At 41.0% G+C, this 17,609-nt stretch overlaps 1 protein-coding gene across 8 annotated transcripts in view; it reads left to right on the top strand.

Annotated features, from left to right (window-relative positions):
* The window catches only part of NCKAP5 (NCK associated protein 5), a 976,754-nt gene that overhangs the window by 765,824 nt on the left and 193,321 nt on the right, over positions 1 to 17,609 (top strand). For all 8 annotated transcript variants that reach the window (XM_032250728.1, XM_032250729.1, XM_032250731.1 and 5 more), the window contains 2 exons: positions 7,311 to 7,379; positions 16,935 to 16,973. In XM_032250728.1, coding sequence (XP_032106619.1) covers positions 7,311 to 7,379; positions 16,935 to 16,973 — 108 coding nt within the window. The remainder of the gene's footprint in view (positions 1 to 7,310; positions 7,380 to 16,934; positions 16,974 to 17,609) is intronic.

Here is a 17,609-nt window from a genome sequence, read left to right as displayed (position 1 = left end):
TAGGTATTTAATTTGCTTGGCGGTAATAGATTGTCAGAGCAGTAAACGTGAGGCGAGTAATGTAAACGGTATAATGACGGTAATTATCTGAATGGATCGATTGCAGTGTTATTGCAACGTGATATTGCGGGTAGGAGCAAGATATAGACATCCCATATAAATTCCTATTTTCAGCTTTATTTCCGTACACATTTTTTCCAAGACATTTAAAGTGAAAACAGTGTAAAGTGGCATTTGCAGTTCTCTCCTTTATCTCTTCCCATTATCCTTTGTGCTCTTGCCTTACTAAAATCAGCAGACCCCACAAAAGGTAAATTTCTCCAAAGAAATAATGACTTTGTAGAATTGGAATTCTAGCATTTTCCTCCATGATTCATGATATCCAAATATTTGAACTGGAAGTCGCTTTGTAGATTGGCTAGTTGGATCTCTTCGTTTATTAACTAAGGAATTGTAAACCCAGCTAATGGAGAATGACTTGCCAAAAGTTACTCAACATGGCATTGCCTAGTAAGACTGCAACAGAATGAAACTGGGACCTGAGCCTGCCCTTCCTTTTGGGCTGCAGGAGGAACTGTGGGATTCCATCTCAGCTGCAGAGATGGAAAAGCTTCCATGGGACTGGCCAAAAGCAATCCCTGAAGGAAACAGCAAAGTCACTTTAGTTTGGCAAAGAATAAAGAGAAGAAACAGTCTAGGAATAACCGATAACTGTACTTAAAAAGGTCAAACGGACGGTCAGCCTGAGCACAGAAGGACTGGGCTGTGTGGCAGATGTCTGTCCATTACGAGACCTGAAAGAATGTGGCAGGATCCCACCCAAGGGACTGGGGTGTTCGCAGGTTTTTTAAATGGGGATTCAGCCCCAAAGGAACAAGTTCAAAGCCAAGGATCAAGACTGTAACCTGAAGAAGAAACAGTGTTTGAGGAGTTCTGGAACTTGAACTGTGACTGTTGAAATGATCTGACCTTGAACAAAATGGCAAGTGACCCTCAAACAGACTTTTCCCGGGGGTTTTCCTCAATTTTTGTGCTGTATCCTGGTTCAATCACTTCTCCTCAATTTTATTGTTGATTAAAGTAAAACCAGCCTACGTTTGAAACTTTTCATGCATCTGCCAAAGAAAACATCCATATCATCAGGAAACACAATTAAAACCACACATAACCCATGCCTTCTGCGTTATCATTGACAGAGAACACTTTAATTTCAAATTACTGTAAGTAGAAAAATAAGTACCAGATAGCCATGTCACTCCTACTGCCAGCCTGTGTGCCCAGGGAGATGGAAAGCAGAGGGCACCAAGGAAAGCATGCCTGGAATGTGAAAGCCCAAGGCCAGCACTGCACACAGATGGACATGTGGCAGGTCCAGTGGGCTGCTGGGCAGAGCTGGAAAGTGAGCAGACGCAGGTGGCTATCTCAGAGAGGCAGCCTGCCGGGGAGAAGGAGGTAAAGGGGAAAGAGGAGGTACAGTGTGGAGATGTGGTTGTGAGGGGAAAAATGAAGAGAGAGTTTCAAAGCAATTTATTTTGCTGCAGAAGCAAAAGAATGTAAGTCCAACCAGCCATTATCCATTAAGGAGGCCAAACCAAGGGTAGGGGCAAAGGTGTAAGAAGCCTGTGTGAACATGATATGCCCTGGCAAAGTAGAAAGAATGCAACTAATAAAATGGTAGGAAAAAGGAGAGAAAGGAAGAAAGGTGATTGTTGGATATATAATAGGAGGGAGTCAAAGGACATGGGGTGTGTGTGTGTGTGTGTGTGTTTTGGTGTATATGTGTGTATTTTGGGGTGTGTGTATTTTGGGGTGTGTGTGTGTGTGTGTGTATTTTGGTGTATATGTGTGTATTTTGGGGTGTGTGTATTTTGGGGGGGTGTGTGTGTGTATTTTGGTGTATATGTGTGTATTTTGGGGTGTGTGTGTATTTTGGGGGGTGTGCTTTGTGTGTGTGTGTGTGTGCGTGTGTGTGTGTGTGTGTGTCTGTGTGCGTATTTGCATCAGGGTCTCATTTTGTCACCCAGGCTGGAGTACAGTGGCACAATCACAGCTCACTGCAGCCTTGACCTCCCTGGGCTCAAGCAACCCTCCCAACTCAGCCTCCTGAGAAGCTGGGACTATAAGCATATACCACCACACCTGGCTAATTTTTATTTTATTTTTTGTAGTGATGGAGATCTCACCATGTTACTCAGGGTGGTCTCGAACTCCTGGGCTCAAGGGGTCCTCCCACCTTGTCCTCCTTTAGTGCTGAGATTATAGGTGTGAGCTATCACACCCACCCAAAGGACATGATTTTAATAGTAACAAAGGAAGACAAAAAAGGGGTAATGACACTATGAAAGAATCTTCAAGAGGTAGACAGGAACAGGGCAGGAGAGGGAGGAACACTACACTCAATACATACCCTTTAATATAGTTTTAACTTTTGGAATCCGGTTAATGTTTTATGTATTCTAAAAAACAAAATGTAATTAAGAAGAGAGGAAATTAAATTTGAATACTATCAGCAACAAATGAAATGAACTGAATTTCAAATGAATCATATAACCCCACTAAAAGGGAGGTAGGGGAAGAACCAACTTAGTAACTTCAGGACACAGTATTTTCACTGTATACTTTTCTTCTAAAGAAACACACAAATCTGAACTTTTCCTAGCACTGGTTTAGGTAGGTACCAGTTTTGTACACATGGTAAGATTGAACAAAGGAGTTAAAATATTGCTGAGATCCTGAGTTCTAACAGTACAAAAAGGAAGATGCTAATAAGAAAAGAAGAAGGCAAGAAAGAATGTTGTGGGGCTTGTGGTGAGGTGGGGCAGTGAGCCTGTACATGTGGGAGTGGGGAGAGATCCTTCCACTGAAAGGGACTGGAAGCAGTGACTCCTTAATAGCAACTGATACAGGTTAACACCCAGATTTTAGTTTCCAAATATCATTCCCCAACTAAAAGGAAATAGAATTCCTTGGAGAAATGCCTGATTTCAGGGATGAAGCAAGGAAAAAGCAAGATGGCCCTGGAACATCTCCTTTTGCAGAAAAAGAAAGTATGGGTACATGTCAAAAGGATGCAGCCACCAGCTTACAGGATCTCGCCTGCCCAAAGCTGGAGTGATTTGAACATCAAAATTAATAATAGTAGTAATGACGTATAACCCTTTGAGTAATATCAGAATCGACGTTTGCACATTAATAAATAGGAGGTAGGGGAAGCACTAACTTATGGAAGAGAATATCAACTCATAAACTTAGAAACACGGAGTCAGAAGTCACCATTTGCAACCAAGTTAATCAATGATTTGGTTGAAAATCATTGATGGTTGCTCAAATAGGTAGGTGAAAATTTGATTAGCGATAGGATATTTTTATAGCCTCAAAGTTTCTCCCCCAAAATTACTTATTAATCACTAATGGAAAGCCGGTAACTTCACAGTGGGGAGATTTGGCAGACACTACATTAACCAAGTGATGAAAGTTAGCATGTCCAGCAGCGGGTCCTATGGATGTCATGCAGCTGCTGTATGCACTGAGAAGGGCCCAGCATCGCCTGTGCACTGTTTCCACCAACTATGTATGAGGGAGCCCCAGAGAAGCCCAAACTAAGGGATATTCAACAACATAACTGGCCTCTACTCAGAAAGGGGGGGAAAAAAGAAAGAAAGAAATGCAACGAAGAAGAAGAAATAAGAGAAAAAAGAAGGAAAGAAGAAAATAAAAAACATTAAAAAAACAAACAAACTATTCCAGGCCGGGCACAGTGGCTCACACCTGTAATCCTAGCACTCTGGGAGGCCAAGGTGGTCAGATGGCCTGAGGTCTGGAGTTTGAGACCAGCCTGGCCAACATGGTCTCCATTTCTACTGAAAATACAAAACTGAGTTGGGCATGGTGGCAGTCGCCTGTAATCCTAGCTACTCAGGAGACTGAGGCAGGAGAATCGCTTGAACCAGGGAGGCGGAGGTCACAGTGAGCCGAGATCATGCCATTGCACTCCACCTGGGCAACAAGAGTGAGACTCCATCTCATAAATCTGGAACTATTCCAAATTAAAGGGTGCGTGATGAACGGCAACGACAATCTAATGCAGAGCATGATCACAGATAGGATTGTATATTGTAAAAAATGCTATCAAGGACATTATTGGGACAACTGGTGAAATTGGAAGAACTGTAGATCAGATTATGGTACTGTATTAATTTATATTTCCTATGGTATTTCTTGAAATTAACAACTATACTGTGATTGTACAAGATAATGCCTTTGTTATTAGGAAATACACATGGAAGTATTTAAGGATAAAGGACACCATGTCTGTAGCTTACTTTCCAGGTACAGAAAAGAAAGGGAAAGGAATTGATATAGCAGATGTGGCAAAACGTTAACAATCTGTGACTCTTAGGAAAGATTTTGTGGGAGTTCTTTATACTATTTTTGCTTTTTGATACATAATATTTTACATATTTATGGGACACGTGATATTTTGTTTCAAGTATAGAATGTATAATGATCGTTGTAAAATTTATTGCCAAGGTAAAATGAGGAAACTGAGGCAAGTATAAGAAAATTAGAAACTAATTTATTCAGCTCCCAGGCGAGGTTCTGTGGTCCAGGAAGGGGCCATAGAATTGGATCCCAGCTGTTCAGGTCATGGGGTTTTATGGGGGAGGGAAGGCGATTGACTGGCTATTGGGGAAACAAAGTGAAGGCAATTTTATTGGCTGTCAAGAAGCAGGAAATACCTGGAACTAGTTGCCATTGGTAGGCGGGCGGGACTTTGGGTGAGTTGGCCTTGATTGGTGGTTGGGGAAACAAAGTGAAGGCAATCTTATTGGCTATTAAGCAGGAAATACCTGGAGCTAGTTATTATGGGTAGGCAGGCGGGACTTTGGGTGAGTAGGCCTTCTGGGGGCATAGAGAACAGACTGCTACCGGGCAGGGTCTGATGGGGCTTCTTTAAAAAAAATTTTCTGGCCAGTAGCAGTGGCTCACACCTGTAATCCCAACACTTTGAGAGGCTGAGGCGGGTGGATCACGAGGTCAAGAGATCGAGACCATCCTGGTCAACATGGTGAAACCCCGTCTCTACTAAAAATACAAAAATTCAGCTGGGCATGGTGGCGTGTGCCTGTAATCCCAGCTACTCAGGAGGCTGAGGCAGGAGAATTGCCTGAACCCAGGAGGCGGAGGTTGCGGTGAGCCGAGATCGCGCCATTGCACTCCAGCCTGGGTGACAAAAGCGAAACTCTGTCTCAAAAAAAAAAAAAAAAAAAAATTTCTGAAGGGTTTTTCAACAGCGGGCTGGGGGTTAAATGCATAATTTAGCACTGAATATGGGCTTGGGTCTGGTATGCGTAGGCGGGTGCGGGGAAGCTATGCTGCGAGGCCAGGTAACGAGCTTGGGTGATGACGTAGTTATCAGGCGTGGAGAGAGATGGATGTGTCCGTTTAACCCTCTGTGAGGCAGCCAGCCTTACAATCATGTCAGGGTATTTGAGACATCCATCAGCTTGAATATCATTTCTTCTCTCTCTCTCTCTCTTTCTTTCTCTCTGTTTCTTTTTTTTTTTTTTTCCCCGAGACGGAGTCTCATTCACTTTATCTTCCTGCCTGGAGTGCAGTGGCATAATCTATGCTAACTGCATCCTCTGCCTCCTGGATTCAAGTGATTCTCTTACCTCAGCCTCCCAAGTAGCTGGGATTACAAGTGTGCACCATGATGCCCAGCTTATTTTGTATTTTTAGTAGAGATGGGGTTTTGCCATGTTGGCCAGGCTGGTCTCGAACTCCTGACCTCTAGTGATCCACCTGCCTCTGCTCCCAAAGGGCTAGGATGACAGAAGTGAGCCACCATGTCCAGCCTATCATTCCTTTGTGTTAGTAACAGTTCATGTTCTTTCTTCTAGCTACTTTGAAATATTTAATACATTGTTGTTAACTACAGCCACCCTACTCTGCTGTTCAAAACATAGAACTTATTCCTTTTTCTTAACTACATATTTTAGCTAACTGTATCTTTTATCTGTAACCACTGACTAAGCTCTTTTCATCCCCTCTCCCACTTACCCCCATCCCAGCTTCTAGTGTCTATCATTTTACTGTCTGCCTTTATGACATCCATATTTTTAGCCCCCACATGAGTGAGAACATGCAAAATTTGTCTTTGTGTGCATGTGTTATTTCACTTAACATGACTTCCACTCCACCCATGTTGCTGCAAATGACATTATTTCATTCCTTTTTATGGCCAAATAGTATTTCATTGTATATGCAAACCATAATGCATTCATCCATTGATATAAATTTAAAATTATTTCCAAATAAAAAGTTTAGAAAAACAGATGGAATAAAATGATGAAGTTAAAATGTTGAACTTTGTGCCACCTAAAAATCGTACTGTAATTTTCAAAATGCTGATTTGAATCACCATGACGCTACTTCTAAATGTCAAGGAGGGTTTAAGAGAAGGGGCAGGTAGAGTCAAGATTGCTTGTGGGCTAAGAGTGGGTGGTCATTGTCACAGCCCTGGCAAGGGTTCACTGGCACAGCTGCAGATTCAGTCAGGAACCCACAGTGGCTGCAGTGGAACCAGGTCACCCAACATGGAGGGCAGTTCTGATACCATCATTTCATGCTCTTTCTAAAACCTAATAAGCTTACACTAAATGAATACTTTTCTTTTCCCTTACTATTCCACATGGTAACATAGTAACTATATTCAACCTTCACATACCCACATGACTCTAAGCAGTGAGAAAGCGGTAATTTTACAAGAGTATGGGGAAGGGGATGCTTAAGTGTAGTTCAAGTCTTACATTTCTCATTATCTTATGTCCACAAGTCATTGACTAACAATGAAAATAACATATTTAGTTTGCATTTGGAATTATGCTTCCATGACTCTGTGTGAGACTCTTTTCTGTGGCCTAAACAAATATTAGGCTGTGAGTCTGTGACAGGTCTTAATGAAGTGGATTAAGGCATTTCTCACATTTACATTTTCATAGAATGAAATAAACATTCTAATCTTTTTACGGAACATTCTCACATCAAGCCACAATTTGATTTTCTACCTGTTTGGAATATCAAGTTTTGCATTTCTTTAAGTTGTCGTGTATTTTAGTGAGCAAGTTGGTAAGACAGAAGTCATCCCTGAGATATTTATAATAGTACTTAGAGTGAATTTGTCAAAGGTACTTCTAAAAGTTTGTCTTGGATCCTGAGGAGATATATTTAGTAACTGTATTGAATAAGTTGTCACCTAACACAACATTTCATTGATTTATTTGTGTTATTTTTGTATCTTACCGCAGGCAGAGAATTCAGCACTGGCTTTGGAGAATGAAAATCAAAGGGAACAATATGAGCGATGTCTTGATGAGGTAAGGGGGAAAGAGAGGCTTCTAATCCCAGGCTGGACTAGTTATGATTCCTTTAATCTGATCTCAATATGTATGCATGTTACCAGTCTCCAGAGAAGCCCAAGCTAAAGGATATTCAATGACATAACTGGCTTAATGAAGTAGATTAAGGCATTTCTCACATTTACATCAGCATTTTCTCCTCTGAAGAAATGTAGTGAACATGTAGCCATTGAAAAGGAAGGGTATGTGTGTGTATGTGTGTGTGTCTTTGTGTGTGTGTGTGTGTGTGTGTGTGTGTGTGTCTGCCTCCTTCCCTCCCTAATTCCTTATGCAGGCATCTGTATAGTTATTTTGGTTACTGTTTCATACTCTTGGGCCACAGTACGCTATTTGATAATTTTTTTCTGTTCAATAAGTAGGATCCCTTCCAATGAATGAGAAAAACCACATCAGGGCCTGCTGCATCTCCAATTTGGATACCATTTCTGAAAAAGCAAATCCTTGATAGAGTGGGTGGGGATTATGTTCACAGTTGGCAGCCAGAGGGAAAACATCAGTAGATTCAGAACAAGACAAGAAGAGAAAGAGAAGTGAGGAAGAAAATTGGAGCAGAATAAAAGAAGACAGGGCTAAACGCATGAGTAAACTGGATAAATATTATGTGATGACAATGAAGAGATGATGGCAAAGATGGTGGGTATTTGAGAGTTTCTGAGAGGCAAGGGGAAAACTGACATGCCCGCAGAGCCCTTGTCCTCCTCTGCTGTCACCTCACACCGTCAGGGCCCACACCTACCACCAATGCACCCTGTCTCTTCCTGCGAGGATTGGCCCTTCACTCCCTGACAAGTTCTCACCTAGGACCTGTCAGTGACTGGAGTTGTTATTTAAATGAGATCACTTCTTTAGTCATCTGTCCAGCACCTTCAAACTTTACTGTGTTCTATGGAATTCGATTTGAGATTTGGTACAATGTGCCTGATGCAGATTTTAGAAAGAAAAGAAAAACTGCATTTATCAGTGGGAAGTGCCATTATATCTTCAGTCTTTTTCTCCCTACTATCCATGAGGGAAGCCTCTACTAACAAATTCCTCTTGATATTTCTTACCCTCTCTATCCCACTGTCCTTCCATGTACTGTCCCAGAAGTCAGTGGGGTGATCTATAAGGAACACATGCTCAACTCCCAGCAGTGATGCCACGTATATAACTCTTGTTCCCTTCAAACTGGAAGCAGTCTCTCTCCTCTGAGGTCCAGTAGTCCTCTGCGTTTGCCACACCAGTGATTTTAAATATATGATCCCAGCCGGGTGCGGTGGCTTGCGCCTTTAATCCCAGAACTTTGGGAGGCCGAGGCGGGCAGATCATGAGGTCAGGAATTCAAGACCAGCCTGGCCAACATAGTGAAACCCCGTCTCTACCTAAAATACAAAAAATTAGCCAGACATGGTGGCATGTGCCTGTAATCCCAGCTACTCGGGAGACTGAGGCAGGAGAATCGCTTGAGCCCGAGAGGCAGAGGTTACAGGGAGCTGAGATCGTGCCACAGCACTCCAGCTCAGGTGACAGTGTGAGAGTTGGTCTCAAAAAAAAAAAAAAAGTGATCCCTGGACCAGCAGCATCACCTGCTAGGAATGCAGATTCTCAGGTCCCTCCCCAGACCTACAGAATCAGAGACTCTGGGGTGCGGCTCAGCAATCTATGTGTCAACAAGCTCTCTCAATGATACTGGTACACTTGACAGTTTGAGACACTGTCATCATCACACCACTTTGTATTGGTTACTTATGTGGTTGAAGAACTCCGAAAATGTCCACAGAAAATTATTTGTTTAATATTAGATATATTAATTGTTTAGTATTCCCGACCACATAGAAGCAAAATGATATTTGCAAGTCTCTGCCCTATCAGGTCCTTAAAATACCAGAATAATCTTGACAATGTCCAAAGTTAAAAGAAACACTGAAGTTAGTTGACTCTGACATGGCTCAGAGTCTAGTGAGGCCAATTCAGCAGCCCTCCTTTCTCCCCAGGCTCTTGGTCCAATCAAAGTTTAGGGCGAGAAAGACCAAATGGATCCAAGGATATTTAAAGGAACACACAGCACCTTTGTGTCATATGTACTGATCAGCAAAGTTTCAATTTATCCTCCTGCGCAGAAATTTCTACTGAGACTTTATCTGTATTTAGAAGTCAGATTGATGTGACTCATGCCACAGAAACTTTGTCCCAATTCTCCCACAGGTCAACCCTTCCCATCAATCAAAAAACTCACTTTTTTTTATGGAAACTCATAGTCTGTTTCCTGTGTGTTTCCCATGCTTGCATGCTGTAGGTTTCATCAGAATTTATGGGACAAAATGTCAGTTATTATCTACAAAATCATTTCATAGAAAGTTTCCACTGAAGACAGACTTTTTAGAGGGAGTGTTCCTGTGTTCTCAGTTGCGAAAATTAACTGTTGCCAAAGAGGTGATTTGCAGGAAGGGACTCCCTCTAAGCAATACGCATGTTTCGTATTCATGAATACTGACCCCTGATTACACAAGCGGGTTGTTTTATAACTAATTGCACGAGGGTAGATAATCCATTTCCACACATTGTAAGAAAACACTCTCAATGGGGTAGTTGAATGTAGTAATAATGCCAACTGGAAATTCTTTTCAAAAGGCTTTTTATACTAATTAAACAAACTAACAAGGTAAGGCCTCATGTACATTTTTTTCCTTGCTAGTGGGTTTCATCAAATGTACACACGTGGATAAAATCTAAATTTAAAATATTCTTCAGACTGGCACAGTGGCTTATACCTGTAACCACTTTGGGAGGTTGAGGCAGGAGGATGACTAGAGCCCAGAAGTTTAAGACCAGCCTGGGCAACACAGGGAGACTCTGTTTCTACAAAATAAAATTTTAAAAAAATTACATTGAAAAACCTAGGTGAGTGTGGTGGCATGTGCGTGTGGCGGTAGCTACTTAGGAGGCTAAAGCAGGAGGATCGCTTGGGCCCAGGAGGTCGAGGCTGAAGTGAGCCATGATCCTGCCACTGCATTCCAGCCTGGGTGACAGAGTAAAACCCCATCTCAAATACATAAATAAAATGTTCCTCGATTCTTTTTGCACTGATTGTTACTTTCTTGGAAGTGAGGAACATATTGAGGATTTGGGGAAAACACTTGAGAATCTGTCCAGTAAAATAGCACATTTATTCAGAAGGTAACAGACTCACATCCCTAGATACACACACACACACACACACACACACACACACACACACGCACACACACCCTGGCTTGCTAGGCATGCACATACACAAGTGCAGACACCCACAAATGTATATACAGACAGGTGTGCATGCATACACTTCATCATCACCGCTACTGCTCCCGATCTCATCTCCCTGCCTTGCAATACAAAGAGAAAACCAAGGATTAATCTTATTTTACCTTGGGAGTTCAGGGGTTTGCAAGTTTGAATTAAGTTTCTTAGTCCAGCTATTTGACAGGCACTTACTGGCAAGCAATGACTTGCTATTTATTCACAGTATTGCCTTGGCCACAGTTTCTTTCATACCTACTATTCCCGTGTGAAGACGTAAAATGACACATTTAAAATAAGTAAAATAACATCTAAAACCCCTGCATTGCACTTTGATGGATTCACTTGTATCCTACAAACGTTTACTGGGTGTCAGCCTCACCCGGGCTCTGAGAGCTCATGGCACTCCCAACCTGGCGGGAGAAGTGCAAGGGATGGACAGTCACAGAGTAGGGAAGTGAGAGAAAGTCACAGAGCAAATGAGCTGCACTGAGGACTTTGGAAACAGAATGCAGTCACCAGAGGGCAGGAGGAGCGGTGGGTAGGTGAGCAGAGGAGGGGGCAGAAATAGAAAGGGTAATTTCAGCAGTAGGAGATGAAGTAGGTAAGGTTTCAGATCCAGAACAGCAGGTGCTTCTCATGCTGACCTTCTTGGTGGACTTACCTGGAGACCTTGAAAAATACTGCTGGCTGTGTCACACCTCAGAGATTCCTATCTGACTCTGCTCTGGGGTGGAGCCTGGGCTTTCTGTTTTTTAAAGCAGCACAGGAGATTATAACATTCACTGGGGTTAAGCACCACCACAATTAGATTATCTGGATGCTGTGCTTTAGAGAGCATTTTCAGAAATTTTCAGGAGAAGGAGGAAAGCTCCCTTCACCAAGTTTAGATATGGTAATACAAGAGCACAGACCCATGTGGAAGTTTTGAATTACTTCTGATTCCACAACAATGTCTGAGGTAATATAAAGCTACAAGCAATAAAATAAAATAAAATATATCCCAGTGTTTCTCAAAGTGTGTTCCTGGGAGCCCTTTGCCTCAGAAAGATGTGTCTTGGTTGCTAAAATTGCATATCCTTAGACCTCATTCAGACCTTTTCGATCAGTATGCAGGGACAGGAAATTGGCGATTTTCACAAACGTTCCAGGAGGAACTTCTGCACACAGAGTTGGAGAAACTGCCTCTTCCTCTTCAATCAGAGCTGGGCCCTTACACTTAGTGATGATGGAATTGAGTTGTTTTCTAACCTCTACACTTCAGAGTGCAAGGACGTTGAAAACTAGACCTTTGGATGCAGTTCAGAGATAGAGAAGAAAAAGAATTTTAAGTAAGACTAGAAGTAGTTTGTTGAGACTGTCTCTTACGTGTCTCTCTGGTCCACGTGCTACATGCCTGGACTGTAGAATCATTCCCGGGACATTCTCAGGCATATCCCACAGCTGGGCCCTACATCATCTTTAAAATCAAGGTCTTAATAGATGTAAATGGAAGACAATCTCACTTGTCACTTTCATATGTTCAAATGTTTCATATCTTGTTTGCCCCAGATTCTGACGGCCTGGAGGCAGTCTCTGCATTCATTTCCTCATTATTTCTGCAGGACCCAGCAGATTTCTGGCCCACAGTAGGAGCCTAATGCTTATTTGTTGAATGACTAAATGAATGAATGGAGAGTATCAGCTGGAAATTAATTTCCAAATTAGTGTTTCCCCAAATCCCACATACATATTTAGACTAATTTCTTCAGTTATCTCTTCAGAGATGAGCATTCATTTATTTTGCACTAACCCAAATGGTAATCCAAAGATTGATCAGCTGAAAAAAAACAATATTAGACCCGCTTCAAAGACTCTGATTTGAATTAGAAGAGAACTTCATGGGCTTTGGATTAGGAAGACTAGCGTTCACTGTTCACCCTTTTTCAGTGTTCTTTGGGGCTGTGTATTTACCTCTTTGAGTATCTTACTTTCTTGTTTGTATCTTACAAGATAGTTTTACAAAGTAAATGAATAATACAGATGCTTGATGACTTATATTTATACATGTATATTACATGGACACACACACACACAACACACGTACATACCCCTCATGCCTTTACAAATAAAATCCCTTATTTTTAAAACATTTTTTCTTAACTGCTTACCTGAACATGCATTGTATCTTTCAAAGTTCGACTGGCCTGATTCACATTAGGGTGACTGCTTTATATCAGGTCCCATCCTAGGTGGTTTCACTGATTATGTCTGTCATCTCATGCCTTTTTCACAGCTTTAAAGGTGGGTAGCTTCCCTATTTTGTGGCTGAGAAAAGTCAGGTTGCTCTCCCATCCCCTGCGCATGTTAGTGTATAGTTACCATGAGCACTGTTTCAACCCAAGTCCATATTCTTCATGCTTTCTCCTAGCTGCCTCAGTACAATCAACCAAGCTCAAAAGCCTCTCCAAACCACATTTTCAAAAACACCTGCTTTTTCTGATGAAATTTTTCTGTTACCTTGCTGACGCAACAGTGGCTTTGCATGGGGAATTAGCTCATGAAGGTCTGAAAGCAAGCCCACTAACCAGGGAAGGACTGTCAAAGCATAGAGTCTTTTGAGATCCTCATTCCCTATCCCCATGTACCTGAAGCTTCTCTACCCTCCACCCCAGCCCTTGGCTATCTGAGGATTGGCTCCCTTTCTGAATAAACTCCTTAGTGTGGCTTCTTATTCAGCTTCAGGGACTGTTTTGCAATAAAATAACAGACAACTCCACAGCCCAGCTTTTCCTCCCTCTGCTTGCCCACTTCCAGGAGAGTACATGGAAGAATCACAGCCCCTGGAAGTTGTTCAAAGAGCAAAGTTTTGTATGGGTCAAAGATCAGCTATGTGTTAGAGGAGCTCAGTTGTCTGAGAGGATTCTTCCTGAGAAGGAAACAGACCAGATGTACTCGGCACTCTCCTTGGCATTCCTGTCTCACCTGCTGCCCTGCTCCATCTCCTAGGAGCAAAGGGAAGTGGCCTCCAGGGAAAGCCTAAGGGAGGCTATACTACAAGCTAATGGCTTAAGGATTGCCAGCTTTCCTCGTCCAGTGTGGCTCAAGTACCTTGCAGTCTAGCCCAGCTGCTGCCCTTTCCCTGGAAAGGAAAGCTGGCAGATGACATTGGAAGTGATTTGTTCTCACTAGCCGGCCCTATGGGTGTGTGATTATTTGCAACCCAAATGCGTAGGACATAATGCTAGGTGAGGGCAAGGGTGCATTCCAGGTATTATCTTCTGAGTCTAGTAGAGGTTGCAGGCACAAGCTCCAAGCAGCTGTCCTATTTATGCATCAGGGAAGTTAGCTATTAAAAGCAGTAACAAAACCTAGGACACTGTCATTTTAGCCAGCATGGAGGAAAGCATCTGTATAATCTGCCTGCTCTTTTTCAAAGAACCAGTGAGTCCTTCTGGGTAATATAACCTCATGTCAGTATGTAAAGAAATAAGGCATTCATGTATCTTTGTTCAGTTTTCAAGAGGAGCAAACAATTTTCCAAAGTACATGCCAGAAGGAACTGTGTTAGATATAGAGTCTCCAGGCCTATAGGGCAACTGCCCAGATTGCGAGATATAACATATTTCCTCCTGTGGGCTGTTAGAGTTCGGATATTAGTCCGTGTCTCCTGTTAAATCACAGATAGAGCTATTTTATGTGACCACTGTTACCAGAATAGTTTCAGTGAGAGACCAGTTGGAAGAAAGAAAAGAAAATACTGATATTGGGCAGTTTTATGAGAATGTAAATCAAATCCAAAGTTTGAGATCCAAAAGAAGTAACTTATTTATGGCATAAATTAACTTTGGTACCTTGTTCCTGATTCAACCTGCTTGAATAGTTCAATTCTTCTGTTTTGTTTTGTCTTATTTGCCAACAACAACGACAAAAAAGATGATACATAGTTTGATTTCTCAGTTACTTATGAATTGGAATGAATGCTATAAAAATGACTTTCACTATTATACTATTGGTCAATTTGTGTGGGTTGAATAACATTTATCACTGTTGCAATCATGTACAAATAAAGTGGTAAAGAGACAATACTGCATCAGTTAATGAAAGTATGGTTTATTTTGGACACAGTAGTTCTTGGGTAGACTTCTGTAACTTGCGCTTCTCTCAAAAAAATACCTAAGAACACGTTTTCTTTAAAACCATAGTTTCATTGAAGAGCCTTTCTTGTTTATTCAATGTCTCAACATAACTTTAAAAAGACTTCTAATGGGAAAGAAAAAAAAAATCCTTCTTGTGCATATAATTTAACTAATCAATTACAGATCATCTGATTTTAGACATTTACTGCTTGTGGTGTGAATGTCTTCTAACCAAAAGTTGGTAACAGCCTGTGTTTTAATTTTCTATAAGACTTACTGGTAGCCAGCTTTCATGAAGGATGTACTGTTTGTCAATATTGAGTCAAAAAACAATTAAGCTCCATGGAAACATTCTTACTATAATCTGTTCTGCTATACTAGAGAGAGGAAGAGGCACAAATAGTTGAGCATCACCAAAAATAATGCATTACCAAGAGAAAAATAACAGGAAAGTGTCCCTCAGTCTCCAGTTGAATGTGAGAATTACCATGATGATTAGGTGTTTATCACACTGGGTTATAATCGTGTTTTTGCCAACTCGCTGCCAGGTGTGGGTCTTTGAAGTCAAGTATCATGGCCCAATCATCTAGCTTTGCAAGTAGATACTCAGAAAATTTATATTGGATTAGTGAGGGAAGAAATGAATGAAACAGAATGTCTTATATCTAGGATGTTTAATTATTCTGATTTCGTCTTTCATGCTGTCAATTCAGTCATCATATTAAATGTTTACAGTTTATGCATTGGCCAAAAAATATGACCTACTTCACCTGTCCACCTTAATATTATCAACAGTCGCCATATGGCATAGCTTCAAGGTAATAGTGATGTTTAGTAGGTAAGTCTATGCAAAATACTTTGAAATCTGCAGCTGAAGAAGAAATCCTAGCACAAAGGCATACAGTAATAATGAATGGTTACCTGGAGAAAATGCCAGATACTTGAAATACCAGGAACACATGTTACTGGTTTTACATGCGGTCCTTAGCTGGAATTGTGTTATATGCCCACTCTTAAACCAATCACTAGAATTGCCAAGATTGGTTTAGATTAATCAAGTTTCACAGCCTCGGGCTGAGGAGTGATTTAGGTTCTTCTGTGGTCCCAAGCTGCCTGATACTTGAAGAAAATGAGGTCCCTGAAAATATTTCTAAGAATTATATTTGATTGGTTACTGGAAGAACCTCAAAATATCAGTGACTACCTTATTTCTCTCACATAGAAGTTTGGCAGACAGTACAGCTCCATAACATCATCAGGACAAAGCTTGTCCTGTTTCTCTGTCCAAAGATACTTGATATGTGACTTTCGTTGTCAGGGTAGCTGCTGAGGTTCTAGCCATTACTGTACTTCCATTCCTAGTCAGGAAGAGGATGAAGGGTGAGACCCTTTCTTCTTTGAGACTTCCTGTAAGCCCAAGAAAATAGTCTGCTTATGTCTATTGGCCAGAATTTTGTCACATGGGGATACTTAGTTACAAGAGTGGCTGGGAAATGCAGTTGAATGTGCCCAGCCCCAATACATCAGGTTTGTTACTCAGGAAGAAGGAAAAAAAAATGGATGCTGGAGTAAACAACTACCAGATTCTATTACAGGTAGCAACAACAAGGGGGTGGCATAAGAGAAAACACTGACGATGAAAGCAGGACATATAGGAAACAATGAGCTGTCCCTTTTCTTGACCATTCAACCTATCTCTCTTGCAAGTAATGTTAAGCAGTGAAATAGACAGCAAAGGAATAGGAAGGAGAGGCAAAGGACATTGTAAATCAGCAAAATGTAGAAACTGTGTAACAGATAATTAGGACTGTGTTTTGCACTATATCATTTTTTAGCCTTCTTGGAGTATAAGAAGGGATATCATTTTTCCAAATATGGAAATGTGAAAGTTAAGGTATGAATGATCTCTTAAGTGTAACCATCTTAATTAGCAACAAGGTCACCTTTGGAGAAAGCAAAATATTACCTAGAAGGATAGGCTTATTATGAAAAGAATCAGATCTCTGGATGTAGAGGAAAGAGGTAAATGACGAGCTAATTAGCTACAATCAGTGGTGAGAAACTTATTGGTAAATTAGAGTTGGTGCATATAAAGTCTCATTATTATAAATGACAACTTTTTCTTTATTTTTTAAAGGTAGCCAACCAAGTTGTTCAAGCTCTGCTTACTCAAAAGGTAGGTCACTTTCTGGCTTTGTTCTTTTCAAGGCACTTATGCAACTATATTGTAACTCATGTGGTTAAGCTAGAAAATTGTGATTGATAGATGCAATACTTTTGTATTTATTCACTTAGTGAAAATTGTATGTGTTTTAGATAGCATATGAGGTAACATCAGTGGCCAATGGAATTGTATAAAAAATTCAAACCTTCAGTAAAGTAATAGAAAGCCTTTTGAAGATGAAAGATTTTTCACGTACCCAGATAAGTAACAAACCCATGTTATTTTATTTAGTAAATACAAACTTCCCATAAGTTGTGAATTCTCTCAATATCTGTAAAATGAATATCTTCTTTTGGACAGCATTAACATAAATCTAAAATTCAGCAAGAGATCTTCGAAGTTAGGGAAGTTATTTAATTTTGCTAGTTCCTCTTCTGTAATATGGGAATAACAATTCCCACCTTCTGGAACTGCTGTGGTGATCCTCTGAAAGGAAGCATGCAGAAACAGTTACTACAATAGTATGTGGTACATATAAAATAGTGGTAACTACTGTGCCGAAATTTCCATGCCTGTGCATTTGCTGCCTTGTCATTCTGCCTTCAGACAACATAATATCACATCTAAGACCTAGCTAAGCACGGACAG

The sequence above is a fragment of the Sapajus apella genome, unplaced genomic scaffold (genome assembly GCF_009761245.1).
Source record: "Sapajus apella isolate SASKATOON/1434 unplaced genomic scaffold, GSC_monkey_1.0 scaffold72, whole genome shotgun sequence".
NCBI lineage: Eukaryota > Metazoa > Chordata > Mammalia > Primates > Cebidae > Sapajus > Sapajus apella.
This window is presented reverse-complemented; position numbering and strand designations above follow the sequence as displayed.